The sequence below is a fragment of the Dermochelys coriacea genome, chromosome 1 (genome assembly GCF_009764565.3).
Source record: "Dermochelys coriacea isolate rDerCor1 chromosome 1, rDerCor1.pri.v4, whole genome shotgun sequence".
Classification (NCBI taxonomy): domain Eukaryota; kingdom Metazoa; phylum Chordata; order Testudines; family Dermochelyidae; genus Dermochelys; species Dermochelys coriacea.
This window is the reverse complement of record NC_050068.2, coordinates 282,884,843-282,901,759: the sequence shown is the minus strand read 5'-3', so window position 1 is coordinate 282,901,759 and position 16,917 is coordinate 282,884,843. Positions and strand designations below refer to the sequence as shown.

The following is a 16,917-nucleotide window of genomic DNA, read 5'->3' as shown; positions in this document are numbered from 1 at the left end:
GATTGGTAAGGAATAGTGTCCCTAGTCTGTTTGTCAGAGGGGGAAATGGATGGATGGCAGGAGATCAGTTGATCACTACCTGTTAGGATAACTCCCTCTGGGGCACCTGGCATTGGTCACTGTTGGTAGACAGGATATTGGGCTAGATGGACCTTTGGTCTGACCCAGTATGGCCATTCTTATTTTTGTAAAAGTAGCTGGAGTTTTAGCTTTCATTACTTCTGCAGAAGAGGAGACAGACAGCCTTACCTTCTTCCCTACCATAGGCCATGACCACAGCCACACACACTAACTATAGTACTGAAATAACTCCATGTGACTCAACTGTTCCTTTCGCCTTACAGAAATATTTTCAATTTGGTAATGGCTAGCAGTTTGAACTATTCTATTTATGCTGATAACCTTGTGTAATCTCACTGCTTTGCAGACAGTAGCTCTATCAAAGAGAGTGGAGGAAGAGCTAGCTAGGACAATGCTGGGTCACAAAAAAAGGATGAAGTTCAGAAGGGAAAACTACCATGCCTGCATCAAGTCTGAAGTGTTTGAGTTACTGGTCTCCAAGTAAAGTATCTTCCTACCAATCTAGTTCCAAGTATCAATGTAGAACTTTGAATCACCTTTAAAAATTTAAAGGAGAAGCTGAGTTTATTTGGATGTATAAAGAAAGCCTTGAGGGGTTTTCCCCCCCAGGATCGGGGTGGGGGGGAAAAAGAGAAGAGAGGAGTGTACTTTAGGGAAAGCTGGTCCTTTGTGCCCTGTTTTCAAGCTAAAAAAAGAGTTTGGAAAGGGGCTGTCAGCCCAGTTTGGGTGGACAGAGGTGCTTATGTATCCCATTAGTGGGTGTGGGTTGTGTCCCTTTCTGTGCCTGAGACAGAGGTTATCAGCCTAACAGCCTTCACCAACAGAGCCTGGCTCTTGAGCTCAAGCTGTGGAGACCTATGCTTTCAGCTCAGGAAATCAGTGACTCAAGTCCTTCTCATTGTTTCTTTAGAGCTTTGGCAAAAGAAATGGTCACTTCCCCAGGTTTTTATTCTTCTGATGCAGTGTCACTAGTTCTCCAAGAATCCTTCACGTCTAGCACTGTATATCCTATTGGTGAAATCCTGGACCCACTGAAGTTACTGGGAGTTGTGTCATTGACTTCAAAGGAGACAAGATTTCACTTAAATATTTCTACAGTGGGCAGCAAACAGAAGCGTAGACAGAAATGTGACTAAATTAAGGCAAACCCAAGGCCCTAGGTACATTCACAATGCTCCCCCACAGCTCTGTCTCCATATTGAATACCTAGTAATACCCCCTGCATCCTCTAGTACTTACCCATGCAGATGCATTTTAGTTGTGGGGTAAGTGAGCAGGGCCCACTCCCCACTTCTCATGCCAGTGTCCTCTGCTGAGTAGGTGTTGCCAAGGGTGCCCCTATTCAGCATGTCTCTGAATGAACACCCCCAATGGCATACACAGGGCAGTTCAAGGCTCTCCTCCTTCCCCCAGTCATAAGGGCTAGAAGCTTTTTAAGTTAAGCAGAAACTGGTGTAACCATGTGACTTCAGGTGCTGGGGCACTAGGTCCAAGTGCCTTAATCCAGCACTGGCCTCAAGCTCTTTATACTGGTGAGTCAGAGGGTAGCAGTTTTTATCTGATAATTTAAAGAGACTAAACAAAAAAGTCACAATATGCAAAGCTTTATTGAAGTGGAATGACAGTGCTAATATAGTGTTCATTAACATGTGGTCCACAAGAAAAATAGAGAAATATATAGTGCTTTAGTATTTGATAAAAGCTTGATCTAAGCAATATTATAATACACTAGTGTCAGTTTCACAGTAACTAGTAACACTTAAGCTGTGCCTTGTTGCAGAGGAAGAGTCTCTGTGAATCATGATCAGTCTTGGATTTTACTCTTTCACTGAGCATGAACAAGGGCACCTGCTCCCTGTCCATATCCAAATCCTTTGGGGCCAAAGTTCTTTGCATAGCAGCCTGAAAGGAAGGAAAAAAAAAAAAAGCAATGTTTTCAGAAAAGACATGTTAGGATGCCTGCAAGTTACTGGACTTCTATTGCTCAGGATTGCTCAGCAGTCTGCTTGCTCCAAAGCAGTGTTCATGGAAGGATACTAGAGAAGAGAACATTTAGAGCCATTTAACTATTCCTCAAACAGATCAATAAGTAATATTGCATAGTTGCAGAACAATTTTTAGTAATACTGCAGTGCTAAGTGCCGAACCCTGTCAAAAGGAAGGAATCCTTCTGAGATGTCAGCACACGATTCCCACTCCAGATCCAAACTGGAGATCTCTGCTCCTTAGAGCACATGCTACTCTGAACTGTAGACAGTTAGGGTTCCAGCATGTTTCTTCAGCTTACCTTTACAGTAAATTTCACCTTCTTTCTCGGTCAGGGTTGTGGATTCTAGACTCTTCCCACACTTGGCACATCGAAAACAGTTTTTATGCCAAGGCTAAGAGAAGCAAAAAGAGTATAAGTCATTGTATTTACTAGACACTCTTGAGAGTAACTTTTAAAATAGCGATAGGTACACAGACTCCTGTAGCCTAAAGCAGACAAGGATCCTACTCTAGGAGTTTTCTTTCTGTTTCTCACTTAAATAATGCAAAGACATGATAGGTGATAGAGACCAGCTCTTTTAACAGATTGTTTCAGATGCAAGTCAGCAAAGAAATATTATGCTTCAGATAAAACATTTAGGTTTTGCCAGAATCTAACGCAACTGCAGCCCCAGCCACATGCATTTGTCTTTAAAACCCTCCCCCACCACCTTTATCTTGGTTTAAATGACACTGAACTGGTTTGATTAAATGGTGTTTTCCATGCAGAGAAGCTGCTATACTAAGGGAATTTTGCATCACAGTAATTGGCCTACCTGACTCTTTCTGGCTAAATATGCTCAACAGGTTTTTAGCCAACCCTTGCTTAGATTGTGTGCGTGTCCCTGCCCCCCCACACCCTATTTAGCAAAGAACTTTATCAAAATCTACTTTACCTTTCCAGCTCCTATTACTTTCTCAGCAGCATAAACAGAATCACCACATCGAGAGCATTTCTCTGCACCTCCAAATTTCTGAGCAAACTTTGAAGTATTTGGACTTGTTGTAGGTCGGTGAGGAGATGGTGTGCTAGAAGGAAGAGGTATATAGTAGGTCAGTCTTGTATGCCTATTTACCCTCTAAAACAGTGGTCCCCAAGCTTTTCATGTCAAAGCCCCCATTGCCCCTGTCTGTACCCACCTTCCTCAAGCCACAGTCAGGAACCAGGGCCAGAAGTGGGGCTGCAACTTGAGGGGAAGGGTGGACAGGGGTAAGGAGGCCTAGGCTGGGGCCAGAGCTGTGGTCAGGGCTAGGAGCCAAGGGCCAGAGTCTAGCTGAGGGCAGAACAGGGCTGGGTGGTGCTCCCTCCCAGCCCGGGCACATCCCCTGAACATTCCTCCATGCCCCTCAATGAGGACACCCCAGTTTGTAGACCACTGCTTTAAAAGGAGCAGAGCAGGGGGATATCTGAATACATCAGGTGTCAAGTGGAGTGCCCCAGGGGTCGGTCCTGGGGCCCGTTTTGTTCAATATCTTCATAAATGATCTGGAGGATGGTGTGGATTGCACTCTCCGCAAATTTGCGGATGATACTAAACTGGGAGGAGTGGTAGATACGCTGGAGGGGAGGGATAGGATACAGAAGGACCTAGACAAATTGGAGGATTGGGCCAAAAGAAATCTAATGAGGTTCAATAAGGATAAATGCAGGGTCCTGCACTTAGGATGGAAGAATCCAATGCACCGCTACAGACTAGGGACCGAATGGCTCGGCAGCAGTTCTGCGGAAAAGGACCTAGGGGTGACAGTGGACGAGAAGCTGGATATGAGTCAGCAGTGTGCCCTTGTTGCCAAGAAGACCAATGGCATTTTGGGTTGTATAAGTAGGGGCATAGCGAGCAGATCGAGGGACGTGATCGTTCCCCTCTATTCGACACTGGTGAGGCCTCATCTGGAGTACTGTGTCCAGTTTTGGGCCCCACACTACAGGAAGGATGTGGATAAATTGGAAAGAGTACAACGAAGGGCAACGAAAATGATTAGGGGTCTAGAGCACATGACTTATGAGGAGAGGCTGAGGGAGCTGGGATTGTTTAGTCTGCAGAAGAGAAGAATGAGGGGGGATTTGATAGCTGCTTTCAACTACCTGAAAGGGGGTTTCAAAGAGGATGGCTCTAGACTGTTCTCAATGGTAGCAGATGACAGAACGAGGAGTAATGGTCTCAAGTTGCAATGGGGGAGGTTTAGATTGGATATTAGGAAAAACTTTTTCACTAAGAGGGTGGTGAAACACTGGAATGCGTTACCTAGGGAGGTGGTAGAATCTCCTTCCTTAGAGGTTTTTAAGGTCAGGCTTGACAAAGCCCTGGCTGGGATGATTTAACTGGGACTTGGTCCTGCTTTGAGCAGGGGGTTGGACTAGATGACCTTCTGGGGTCCCTTCCAACCCTGATATTCTATGATTCTATGATTCTATGATCATACAAATAATTATTTGTAACTAAATACACCTAGGTTTTGGCAGAATCCATAATGACTGCAGCCCCAGCCACATGCATGTGTCTTTAAAATCCACCCTCACCTTATCTTGATTTAAAAAAAAAAAAAAAAAAAAAAAAAAAAAAGACACTGAACTGGTTTGATTAATGGTGTTTTCTATGCTGAGAAGCTGCTATTTTAAGGTAATTTGGCATAATAATAGACCTATCTGACCCTTGTATTTAGTGAATGACTACATGATGTTAAGTTTCCTCCATGCCATAGTACTTCCCAGTTACCCAGAAGGTGTAAACACCACAAAGTAGTATCTAATACTGGATACTGACTTGGTGAGCCATTGCCCATGTCAATATGCCAGTTTCTAAATTAAATTTGGAGATACTGAATGAACAACCTCATGAGAATTTACATCTCAACTGTAAAGATCTAGAAGCTGGAATTTTAGCAAGACTGAGCTACTAACAGTTGAACTTTAATGGAACTAGATGTCCAAGTTAAGCCTTTCATGAAGTCATCAGAAGTGTGTACTAGTTATGGCATTTGCTGTTTAGATAGCAAACTCCTACTCCGAACAGGTTTTGATACATCTTTACATACTTTTACCTGTCCTGCTTTAAAGAACCAATTCTATCACACTTTTGCTACTGCCTGGCAAACTAGTTGCTATACCTGACAGACTGAAATGCAGTAAGGCACTTCCATTTAGAGCAGGATTAAGTTTTCCATATAGACATTAAATCTCTATACCACCTCAAATCCTCCTTTATTTTAATTCATAAAAAGAACACAACCTTGTCAAAGCTTAGTGTATGAGCCTATCAGCCAGTAAGTAGGATTTGAATACTAAACAAGCCATGTTTAGTAATCTTTAAACTTGCATAAAGGCAGTAACCAGCACAATATAATTTTTAATAATCCAGAGAGATTAAAAGCTTGATCCTGAAGACTTGCCTACAGGTAACTCCCACTGATATCAGTGGAAGTTGTGTGCAGCAGGACTGCAGGAACAGACATCATGGGTTCAGTGCACCTCTGACCTATAGTGTCTCTCTACTTCAATATTCTGCTATGGGGTACGCTGGCATTTTGGTGTGTGTTTAGAGCAGAGCCACATTATACATCTGTAAGAGCATTTGGCCTTTAATTCTTGCATGAAGAATCTTTAGCACAACATGAAGATCACATGCCAACTGTACATCTTGCAGGGAGATATAGTGAAGAGTTGAACTTACTTGTCATGCTTGATGCCCAGTCTCTCACCTCTGTCCATGTTGAGCGTGCCTGCTCCTTGGCCATAGCCATAACCTTTAGGACCATACTTTTTTCCATAGCAGGACTTGCAGTAAACCTCATCGTCATGAATTGCTACAGTTGTGCTGTCTAAGTTTTTCCGACAAACCACTGGGGAAAAAAAAAGTTTTAAAAATTGCCAGAAGGGGCAATTTTCAGCCATAGCACATGCAGAAAACCAAAAATGTCAAATGCCAGATGTCATGGGTTCCCCTGTCCACAGTTCTTCCTTACAAACTCTTCCTAATGAGCTGTGGGACTGCTGAAAATTAGAGGAGGCAGCTTCTCTTTTGAATTGGTGAATTATGTTTAGCTTCATAAAGAGGCTCTATTTCCTCCCACCCTCATAGTGATGATATTTAAAGAATGGAAACTTGTTGTAGTTTGATTAATGAGGTTACACAGAAAACCAGATACTAAAGTCATCCATTTCCACTCTTGCTTCATATTGCATGGAAACAAGCATCTGCATCAGTGCAGAAGCATTTAATTGTCTGACAGTTCAGGGCCCTCTGTTCACGTGGACAAGTTGCTTCCCCACAGCTTTTGTACTGCTATTCTAGATCCTGGGGTTCAGTTTACTTTTTATGGATACCAGACTAGAACTGTAAACCCAAGAACCAGATTGCTTTCAGTAGCCTCTGATGAAATTATTGGGCATCTTTCTATTCCTTTTCGGAGGAATGCAGAATTTCAGGAAGAATGAAAGCATGTGTGAACATGCAACATTTTAGCAGACAAGAAAGAATTAGATGCATTATGCAGATTGATCGGAGGACAGAAGTTAAGACTTGTTCAAGGTCACATTGTAAGGAATACAGCTATTTCTGCTCCTCTCTTCTAAACATTGCTCTTGTAACTAAGTTTAGTGCCCTTTCTTCAGTCATAGCATTTTGATGTCTGTACAGGATGCAGGTTGGACTGAAAGCCCAACTACAACCCAGTTCTCTAAGACTTTGTTTAAAAAAAAAAAGCTGCAAGAGCTTCAAAATACACAGAAACCTTTGTTTATTGCATGTTGTTTATTCAGTAGACCAGTGGTTCTCAACTGTGGGTCAGGACCCCAAAGTGGGTCATGACCCTGTTTTAATGGCTGGCATTAGACTTGCCAAGGCCTGAGGGCTTCGACCCTGGGCAGTGAGGCTCAGGTTACAGGCCCCCTGCCTGTGGCTGAAGCCCTTGAGCTTCAGCCCCCCCACCCAAGGTGGCAGGGCTCAGGCTTCAGTCCCCACTCCTGGGGTAGTAATTTGTGTTGTCAGAAGATGATGCAATGAAGTTTGAGAACCCTTGCAGTAGACAGTTGATACATGGCATTTTATAGTAATTAAGAGCAATTAATCAATTTTAAAATACACTAAGTCTTTATGTTTTAAATTCAGCAAAACTAAACATGATCTTGGCTTCACTCAGTGAAATATACTAAACCAACCAACTGTTTGACTGCATGTTCCAAGTTTTAATAGAAGAAACTTCTATAAAAACTGAACTTGAGCCAACTGAGCCACAGCCAAATAATTTGCTACAATTGCTGTAGAGTACCAGGAAAAGGAACAAACATCTATATCCCATAGATGGGATGTTGCAGATATTAGTGGCAAGCTAATTTTGAAAGTCTTCCTGTTTGTAACTGTAGTTTCCTTAAAGCAAGGCTGAACCCTAATTCTGTCCCCAGATAGTTGAGGCCAGAAAGCTGGGCAAAGTGACACTGCATATTTGCAATAAGTTGAAGTACTTTGATTGTGTTAGACAGGCAGTTTATGAATTTATAAGAATATCTTTTTTCCAACTAACAAACAACCTTTACAGCAGAAAAAGCTAGTTTTGATGCCTGAATGAGTTGTTAGACTGAAAAAAAGTGACTTGGACTCTATTCACCTGAAATAACCCACAGCCGCCTATGCCAAGGAGGGCTAGGATTTTTGCTCCGCTACATGTATTAGTTAGAAATTCAACCAAACTACTGATGCTTTAATATCCTACACAATCTACATGGACCTGGGTGAAAGAGGGAAAGGGAGGACTCAATTATTCCTTCAGCCCTCCATCTACTTTCCAACAGATACAGAGGTAGAAGCTTGGCTCTACAGAACTGTATCGAAACAAATCCAGCCTTCTTGCTGTGCCATTACCTGTTTGGACAGAATTCAGATGTAGGTTTCTCACTCCTAAACATGTTCCTTGCCTTTTTCCAGACATAAGGTTGTGAAGGAAAGATCTAGGCTCAGTTTAACAAGTCTCTTTATGAACTCTCCCACACCAGAGTCCAACACCTTTCTTCAGTGGTTCTGGATGAGCTCTCCCTTTACTGACATGGAGGTCCTTATGAGGCATAAGGAAAAGGGTGACAAATTAACCTAAATCTGACAGCATTCATAGCATTTCTGGAGGCCCCCAAAACTAGACCACTCTGGTAACTTGCACTGCCATTCAGTTTCTCACGTGCCAACTTTGAGCCTTTATTATGTAACCCCTATGGATAAGTTTGTAGAAGAACATCTTGCTCTGACACTGTTCAGTCTGACATGCAACAGAGCCACTGAAACTTTCATTGACGAGAGTTGGCACAACACAAAAAGCAGCATGTGAGGAATACTTACTGCAGAGAAAGCAGCATCTGTGGAAGCTCCTCCCATCACACTGAACCTCTTCAGCATGGTAGACTGTTCGTCCACAGGCACCGCACTTGTTACCTCCTCCCCAGTTTGGCATCCTGACTCTGTGGAAGATACACCAGTACTTAGAGACAGAGCAGCAAGATTGAGATTGTTCACTGAATTATTTCACAGGTACAGTTCTCAAAGAGTCAATACAAAAGAGTGTGAGCTAAGAACTGTAGTCATTTAGCACAATGCTGCCGGTCTGCCAGATTTTTGGCCGTTCTGAGCCTAGTTCTATAAGAAAGTGTTTATAGTAGTCAGATTGTGAGTACTAAACACATTCTACATTCCAGATAGTACTCATAGGGTCAAATAGCCTTTATAGGCTTATCTGTAATGCTGCAGGAGCCTCCAATTAAGCATAAGGAACAAATCTTTAAACATTTAAATTCCCACTGTTGTATGCAATATGGCTTGGTGCATTAAGCAGGAGACCTGGAAACAGACTATAGTGCCTCCCAAAAAATAATTTTTTTTTTTTATTAACACATTCCCTGTTTTACATTCCCTGTTCAGAATTTTGAAAGTTACATGAATTGGATATGCACAAAGTTGCATGCATAATGGCTTTACTGTACCTTGAATGAACACCCTCCCAGACGGATGTAATTTCAGTTTCTATGCTTCATTAATCTGGTTTCTCTCTTCTGATGGAAGCCAACCAATTGTGCCAACAAAGGGATTTTGTTTTTCTGCAGAGTCTATGCCTTGGAAAATGGCATAAACCATAAGGTTTGCCTAACTGGAGAGCAATTTGCTATGCTAAGAATAGTGTTTTTCTGAACTAGTGTCTGAAATTTAGCGGTTAATGGGGATCATTTCTGAGGCATCCTTGTGCTAGTGACATAAAAATCTCACCTTCACCAGGCAGGCATGTGCAGTGAGCCCAAACAGAAAGTAGTAATTTTGTGAAAGAAAATGGCTGACAACCACAAGCATGTAGCATTATTTCTTGTCACGTACTAAACTGCATTAAATTTAGGAACACCGTCATTATTGCACTTTACTAGCAAATATTTAAGTATCAAACCAGTGAGAGACTCCACCCCCTACAGCTATAGAAAGGAAAACTAGTGCTGCAGGATGGCACTTATATGAATGCCAAAAAGCTAACTGCTGAAAAAAAAATTCCAATTTAAGCAGAAGAGCACTACAGTTAAGGTAGACACTGGGAGGCCCTTGGGACAACCGGATTGTGTTTCTTAAACGAGACTGTTCATTAGATGTAATTTTCCAGACAGTCAAGATAAAAACATTGTTAGTTCTCCAAAGGGGGGCTCCACCCACCACCCATGCTCTTCATAGTTCCACTTGTGTCTACAGGGTTTTGAATTGGAGATGTAAGGCTGACTAGTGTCCTATAAAGGAATGCTTCCGAGTCACTGTCTTTGGGACACCATGCTGTATGAATGGCTTATGTATCTTTGTAGGACAAGGATTGTGGGTCCAGGGTTACCACAGCTCCTTGAGGAACTGAAAACAACAGCGGGGATGATTAAGGCAAAGCACAGTGGTTATAAACACCTCCAGAGAAGTGCCACCTGCTTAGGAGGCTCAAACCAGATTCTCCAGAGATTAATAGACAAAGGATTTTGGGATAAATGGACTGACCTTAAACTGACTTGGGGTCTTCATTCTGGTTCTTGATCTAGAGACAAATCAGAACTTTAACCACAGGGAAAACCCAGTGGTGGGATTTGAAGGACTGACACCTACCAGAGCCCCAAACTGGCATTAGAGTGACCTTTGGTGTGCTTTTAAACATGCATGTAGGTTCTTTTATTGTTATTATATGCTACCTCTAATGTTTTTCCCTTAAGAGTAAATGTGCTTGCTTAGAAGGAGCTGTGTGGTAACTTATCATGGCTAGCAATACACTGTTCACAGCCCTTGGAGAGAAAGCCAAGTGTAGACACTAGTCTTTAGGCAGACTGGCTTGCTGGGGATATCACAGTGTAGATCAGGGAACTGTACAGCCTGAAAAAAAAAATCCAGTCAGAAGGGAGTGAGATACAGGTCTCTGCCCAGAGAGGTAAGGGCTGGGAGCTGGAAACCTTTAAGTGAGTGTCCTTGGGGGGATCAGAGGGGAAAATACAGTTTCAGGACAAGGGTGACAGCATGCCCTACAAAAGGAATGTTGCTTAGTAACTGCTAAGAGACCTTTGCTCAATGGGGGGGTGGGAAGAGAGAAGAACAGCCACTAGTGGAATGTGAGAAAACAAGATTAACTGATTAACTCAAATTGGGACATCTTAAGCGAATTCCTAAGCAGAGGTTTAAGGAAATGTTTCGTTTAATACAGAAGTGGCTTAGTAGCTGTTCATTTGTAGTGGTGACATTAATTTAATTACTGAATTTTTGTGCACCCTTTCCAAGAGGTTAGCACAGTTGCTTCTCAATGGGTTGGCAATAACTAATATTCTGAGCGGGCTAGTAAGATTTGTTTTATGACACCACTATTTGTCATTCTTGGCATCACTGTAGACTCTAAAAATTAAGACTCCATTTCTTTTATTCAAGTGTTTGGCTGTGCTACCAAACAGCAGCTGACATCAATCATGGCAAACAGGGTCCTCTGAAAGAGGGATGCAGGCTGCATTCCTCTTCCAAACCCTTGTACATTAACTGCAGAATGGAGGAGAGATTCCTTCCCACTTTGTATGCATCTCAGAACAGGCCAAGTTGAAATTTTGTTTATTAAATAAGCTTCTTTCTTGGGCCTCACAGGGCTTTGGCACTGACCTGACTTTTGTTTTGGTTTTCACATTTGAACCCCCACTATGTACACACATTATTTAATTGCATCTTCTTTCTTACAAGAATATTTAATAAGAAGGACAGATCCAGTGATTGGGTACAGGGGCTGAGACCCAGGTTCACAGCTCAGTCACAGCCTTACTGGGAGAGTCAATCTACCCTTTGTCTCTGCTCCCCAGCTGTAAAATAGGGAAAGCACTGCCATACCTCAGAGAAGCACTGGGAGAATAAAATCCATTATGAATTACAAGATGCACAGATACTACTGTGATAAAGGCTATGCAAGTATCTAGACAATTTAAAGGAAGTCAGAATTTGATGTTCTTAAGGCTTTTGATTTTCAAACTTCACCAAAGGTTAGTGCTTCAAGAAGGTGGGTGTCTCTGAAGAGACCAAGGCCAGCTGTCCTCCCCTTTAACATTTCCATAGGAGCTTCTATAGCAGTATTCCTTGAGCTATCAGCACAAGTCATCCCCAAGCAGTCAAGATTAGACAAATCAGACTTCAGTGAGAAGCAGTCTGTTAATCTGTTCCACATACAGCACCTCAGAGTGGTCAGACAGCTAGAGAACACGGTATGCAGTCCTGCCCTAAAGATCAATTCTTTCCACTTAAAAGCTAGATGTCATGTGTTCTGTCTACATTATTCTAATACGAGCTATGCTACACATTAGAGCCCCACAGGCAGATTAATAGCATTCTGATTTCGGTTCTCCAAAGGGTAGTGAAGATGTTGTAGCTCATGAAAGCTGCTTGCAGAATTTGATAAGCCTTCTGCTAGTTCAGGTAGGCCTTTAATGAATTTAAGAGCCACTGACGTGGTACTAAGTTTTCCGGATGTTTGTGCCAATGGTACCCTATAATTCTGACCTATTTTGTTTTTATGAGTTCTTGGCAGCCACCCTCCTCTCCAGAGAGCATACACCTGGACTTGCAGTATGCATCTGCCAAGCAGTACTCAGTTCTATCCCCTGCACCCCTTCTCAGAGTGGTGCTCTTATTTACACCACGTTGAAAGCCATGACTGTACTACCCAGCTCCCATTCCCTAGTTCGGTGCCGTTCTCCAATGGGAATATAATGTTAAGTCAGCAGTCACTAATATTTAAGCAATTTTTTGAAAAATAAACTTATGCAAGTGTTTGAAATGTTTCATTCTACATTAAAAAACAGATGAAAAGGATTTGCTTGTCCTTGCTCAGTGATTGGTCTAGGAACTCACATTTCATACTAGGTTAAGTAAAGTATTTGTCTGAGGGTTGGGAAAAAATTCTGTAGGCGGCTGACCTTAAAGCTTTGATTCTTATTGAAGACTGGATTCTTGTTTTGTGCATTTAAACATGCAGTGTGTAGAGTCACAAGTAGGACATCTTGCCTAAGCGGCAGTCCGGAAAAGAAGCCAACTTTAACCCTTCAGAAGTTTTAGCAATGACGACAGAACTCAATGTACTAGTGAAGGACACAAGAGCTAAAATTGATCGAGATATTTTACAGGCAATATGCTAAACAGCAGCCTATGGGGAAAGTGCTAAGCCATACTCCCATGCAATTCAAAGGGATCAAGGCAGTGAGGATGCCTCAAGAACACCTAGAGGCAGCTACTGTGCCCTGCAATTAGGTGCCCAACCCTGTTTGCTACCAAAAGAAGAGATACGTACACACAATAGGAGGTGCATGGGTAGAGCTATGCCTTCCGGGCAGCTCCCCATCCTGGAACCTTATACATTATCTACACATTAAAAAATATGATACCTAGATTTGAGTTTCCACTGGATGCAGTCAAAAGACTAGAGTTTTGTCAGAGCCAGCCAGAAGCAGAAAAGCTATAAAATTAAAGCAACAGGAACTTAAAGAGTGGGGCTACTCCCATGCACATAATACTTTACATAGAGCTGCATGAAGTGTTCACATGGTCATAAACTGTTCACGACCAAGTTGTCTTCACAAGCTAACTGCAAACAATTAACTGTTTCCCATGGGCCAGGACTCCAAAATCCAGAAAATGCAGCATTTCTATAAAAAGAAAAGGAGTACTTGTGGCACCTTAGCAACTCACAAATTTATTAGAGCATAAGCTTTCGTGAGCTACAGCTCACTATACTTAGTTTCTCCTGCTCAGCTGTGCCCCCCCAAACTGACACTTTCCATTTTCCACTTCAATATTTGTCCCACTTCTACAACTAGGTGTGTGTAACAAGTATGCAGACACTAGGGTTATCACTACAACACTTCCATACAAGAGCATGCACTAGTACAATATCCCCATGGCACAGAAGAGCGCAGTTAGCCACCTTCAATACTAAACCACCACACAAAAAACTCCACAAACACACACTTCTGCTTGGATAGATCATGGGGTAGTAAGCCGTTTGGAATCCTGTTAAAAAAAAGAGCAGGGCAAAACTAAGATGCTCTCTGAGCCAATGGAGATTCCCCCATGCCCTCAACCCCACAAGATGACTGTTGCTTCACAATATTCTCCGTCATTCCACTGGATGAGAGGACTGTCTCCTGCAAAAGCCCTGCAAGTTTGTTTGCTGAGCACTCGGAGCTGGTTCAAGCATTCAGTTATGGAACCAGACAAAATAGCAAGAGACTTTACCCCAACTGTCCAAATCTGCACAAAACTTAACTACACTGCTCAAAACTGCCCCAAAAAAAAAAAAAAAAAAAAAAAACGCCTCACCTAAGAATCTGGAAAATGTTGCACTACTTTTAGAGACACTTCCCCCCCAATGCAGTTTTTTAAAAAAATAAAAAACAAACTCCATGATGCTTTCATAAAATGGCAACCTAGAAACAGGGAAATGTGAAGCATTTACTATCTAGTGTTTAGTATTTATAGTTTCTACTGATAGGCTGTTGTAGCATGAGATTCCTCCCCCTCCAAAAAAAAAAAAAAACCAAAAACCCCCATGCAAGTTTCTTAGGGCAGGAACTGTCTTGTACAGCACTGTCAGCACTTAACAGTTAGATAATCAAGTTTTACCTGCTATGTACTTGAACTTCTGGAAGTGAACTCTTCTTCGTGAAAGTGAGCCCTTGCTTATGAAGAGCGTGGGGGGGGGGGGGGGAAGGTAGAGAAAAATCTTTCAAGCTACTCATCTTACATCAAGCCAGTTTTAGATATACATCAGATTAGCTTTTCTAGTAGCTTTAAAAAGAGACTACACCAAGCCATTCTAGCCATGAACTACTCAAAATTTGTTACAGTGTAACCATTGTGATAAAAATACAATTTTTGAAAAATGGAATTGTTTTGGCCAGGAACATAAGTAATCAGTTGGGCAAGCTAATGCTATGTGCACACACATCCACTACAGTGGAACCTCAGAGTTATGAGCACCAGAGTTTCGACTTGACTGGTCAACCACGCACCATATTTGGAACTGGAAGTACACAATCAGGCAGCAGCAGAAACAAACAAAACAAACCCCCGCACAAAATGCAAATACAGTACCATACTGTGAACATAAACTAACAAAAAATAAAGGGAAAGTTTAAAAAAAAGTTAGACAAGATGAAGAAACTCTTCTGTGCTAGTTTTGTTTAAATTAAGATGGTTAAAAGCAGCCGTTTTCTTCTGCATAGTGAAGTCTCCAAGCTGTATTAAGTCAATGTTCAGTTGTAAACTTTTGAAAGAACCACCACGACTTTAGCAACATTTCAGAGTTACCAACAACCTCCATTCCTGAGGCGTTTGTAACTCTGAGGTTCTACTGTATGTGCTTCTTTTCCACAGGTATCAGATAGCAAGTGAATTTAGATTGCTTCATAAACTGATGTTTTGAATGCATGTATGTTAGTCCACTCACACCTTCCTGCCTTCCGTCAACTCAAACTTTGAAATGCAAACCCTCCAGACCCACTATTCTTAAGTGATTTTGCAGTAACTCTTCGCTCTCTCGGCCCCCCAAGATGTTGGAGATTCAGAGATAGTAGAAGATACGGTTGAACTCAGTACCCCACAACAAAAGTTGGACTACTGATTCTACACTACCATTACCCCGCAGAAACTGCCAGTTAGTGAACTTAGCTAATTTAATGCTATAGGGCACCGTTTTAGGAGACTTAAGTTATTGCAAGTATCAATGTAGCATATCCAACCATATGGATGTGTCAGGCTCAAGGCATTTCTAGTAAACTAGCAAAATACTAATTAGTCAAGCACCCACCGCTATCTGCATTATTTAACCATCCCATAGCCAGGGATTTAGTTTGGCCAAGGAGAAAGGCAGGGCCGGATTTCCCATTAGCCAGGTGCCTAGGGGCACCAGACCTCTCTAAAGGTCTGTGCAACACGGGCGTCAGCTGTGGGCAGGGTGGGCGCTGAAGATGCTGTGCCTAGGGGCACGTTTGGGTGCAAATGCAGCCCTTAGCCCAATTAAGCCAATATAGTTTAGCAGAAAGGCCCAGCAGCGGGGGCACGTACTCAGGTTTGCTGGGAGACAACAAAAGCCACGCCGGTGGTACTTCGTTCTCATTAGGTAGCGAAAGCCATTTGAAATCCCCGGCCGACTCCCTGGAGGTGCAGCTGCCCCCAGGGCTGGCGGGGCCAGCGGCAGGCCCCCCACACGACGGCCCCGCCCCAAGGCGGGGAGAGACGCCAGGGTGCGGGGGATTTCCCAACACGCAGGGTGGCGTGACAGGACCTGGCAGAGAGCGGCTCAGCTTCAGCCCCCGTGTCCGGGGTGTGAGCGCGGCTGGGGAACAGGCGGCAGTGAGGAGGCGCCCGGGGCAGGGCGGCGGCGCGCTCTGCCCCAGCCCGACACCGCGGGCCCCGCTCACCACCCAGGGAGTCAGGCGGGGGGGGGGGGGGGGGCGTCTCTGACCCGCGCCGCAAGCCGGCGGGGGGGGGGGGGAAGCGCGAAGCCTGGCACGCGCCCTGCGGCGGGGCGCTCGGGCTGTTAAGCAGCGCGGGGGAGCCCCCGGACCGGCCGGATCCCCCGTCACAAGGCGCCAGGACGCGGCCCGGCCCCGGGGGCAGCCGGAGACTCACCGCGGCGCGGCGCGGCGCGGCGTCTCCGCTCGCAGCAGCTCGGGGGAGGCGGCCGGACTCGCTCTCGGCAGCCGCCGCTAGGGGCGGCCCCCGGCGCCGCTTTAAAGGCTCCTAGCGCGGCCGGGGCGGAGCTAGAGCGGGGAGCCCAGCCCCGCCTCCCCGGCCAGGCCCCTGCCCGGCCGCACGCCCCAGCCGCCGGGGACCTTGAAGCAGCGGCCTCCGCGTCAGCCCCTCCCCCAGCCCCAGGCCCCGGAGGTCTCGTGCAGGAAGGTGGGGGTCCCGGTTTGCAGCAGCTCAGCGCGGGCGGCTCTGGGAGTGCCCAGCTGGGGAGCTGGATTTCAAGGCTCCGCGGCCCTACGGGGGTGTGTTAATCTAGGGCTGGGCGTGCAGGTAGTTTGGAGACGGGGTCTTATTCCCAGCCCTCCCCCTCTTCTCTCCCCGTAGCTGTGTCAGACAGCTGAGCTTCGCTAGACTGAACGCCGCCTACCACGGCAATCCGGGGTGAGCCCCCTAAACTGCACGTGCCCCTCTGCTTTCTGCCATAGCAAGGCGGGCATCTGGAGTAAGTGTTCGGGCTCCTTTAGCACTGATCCTTCAGAGCCCACGTCAGACGATGGTGGTAATCATCGAGAAAGAAAGCCGTAAAGCAGAAGATCTGTCTAGCAGA

General features: G+C 44.4%; 1 protein-coding gene across 4 annotated transcripts; it reads right to left on the bottom strand.

The window, feature by feature from the left end:
• Window positions 1-1,669: 1,669 nt before the first annotated feature.
• On the bottom strand, window positions 1,670-16,410 carry CSRP2 (cysteine and glycine rich protein 2). Of its 4 annotated transcripts, none has more exons than XM_043492986.1 (6): window positions 16,267-16,410; window positions 8,436-8,555; window positions 5,781-5,949; window positions 3,006-3,138; window positions 2,369-2,462; window positions 1,670-1,983 (listed from the first exon to the last, which is right to left on the bottom strand). In XM_043492986.1, exons 2-6 carry the CDS (start codon window positions 8,545-8,547, stop codon window positions 1,907-1,909), a joined length of 585 nt encoding a protein of 194 aa, XP_043348921.1. In that variant the 5' UTR covers window positions 8,548-8,555; window positions 16,267-16,410; the 3' UTR covers window positions 1,670-1,906. The 4 variants fall into 4 exon arrangements, with proteins under 4 accessions (XP_043348921.1, XP_038243422.1, XP_038243423.1 ...); XM_038387494.2 differs by having other exon boundaries at window positions 16,257-16,374; XM_038387495.2 differs by having other exon boundaries at window positions 8,436-8,554; window positions 16,251-16,324.
• Between the last annotated feature and the right edge of the window lie 507 nt (window positions 16,411-16,917).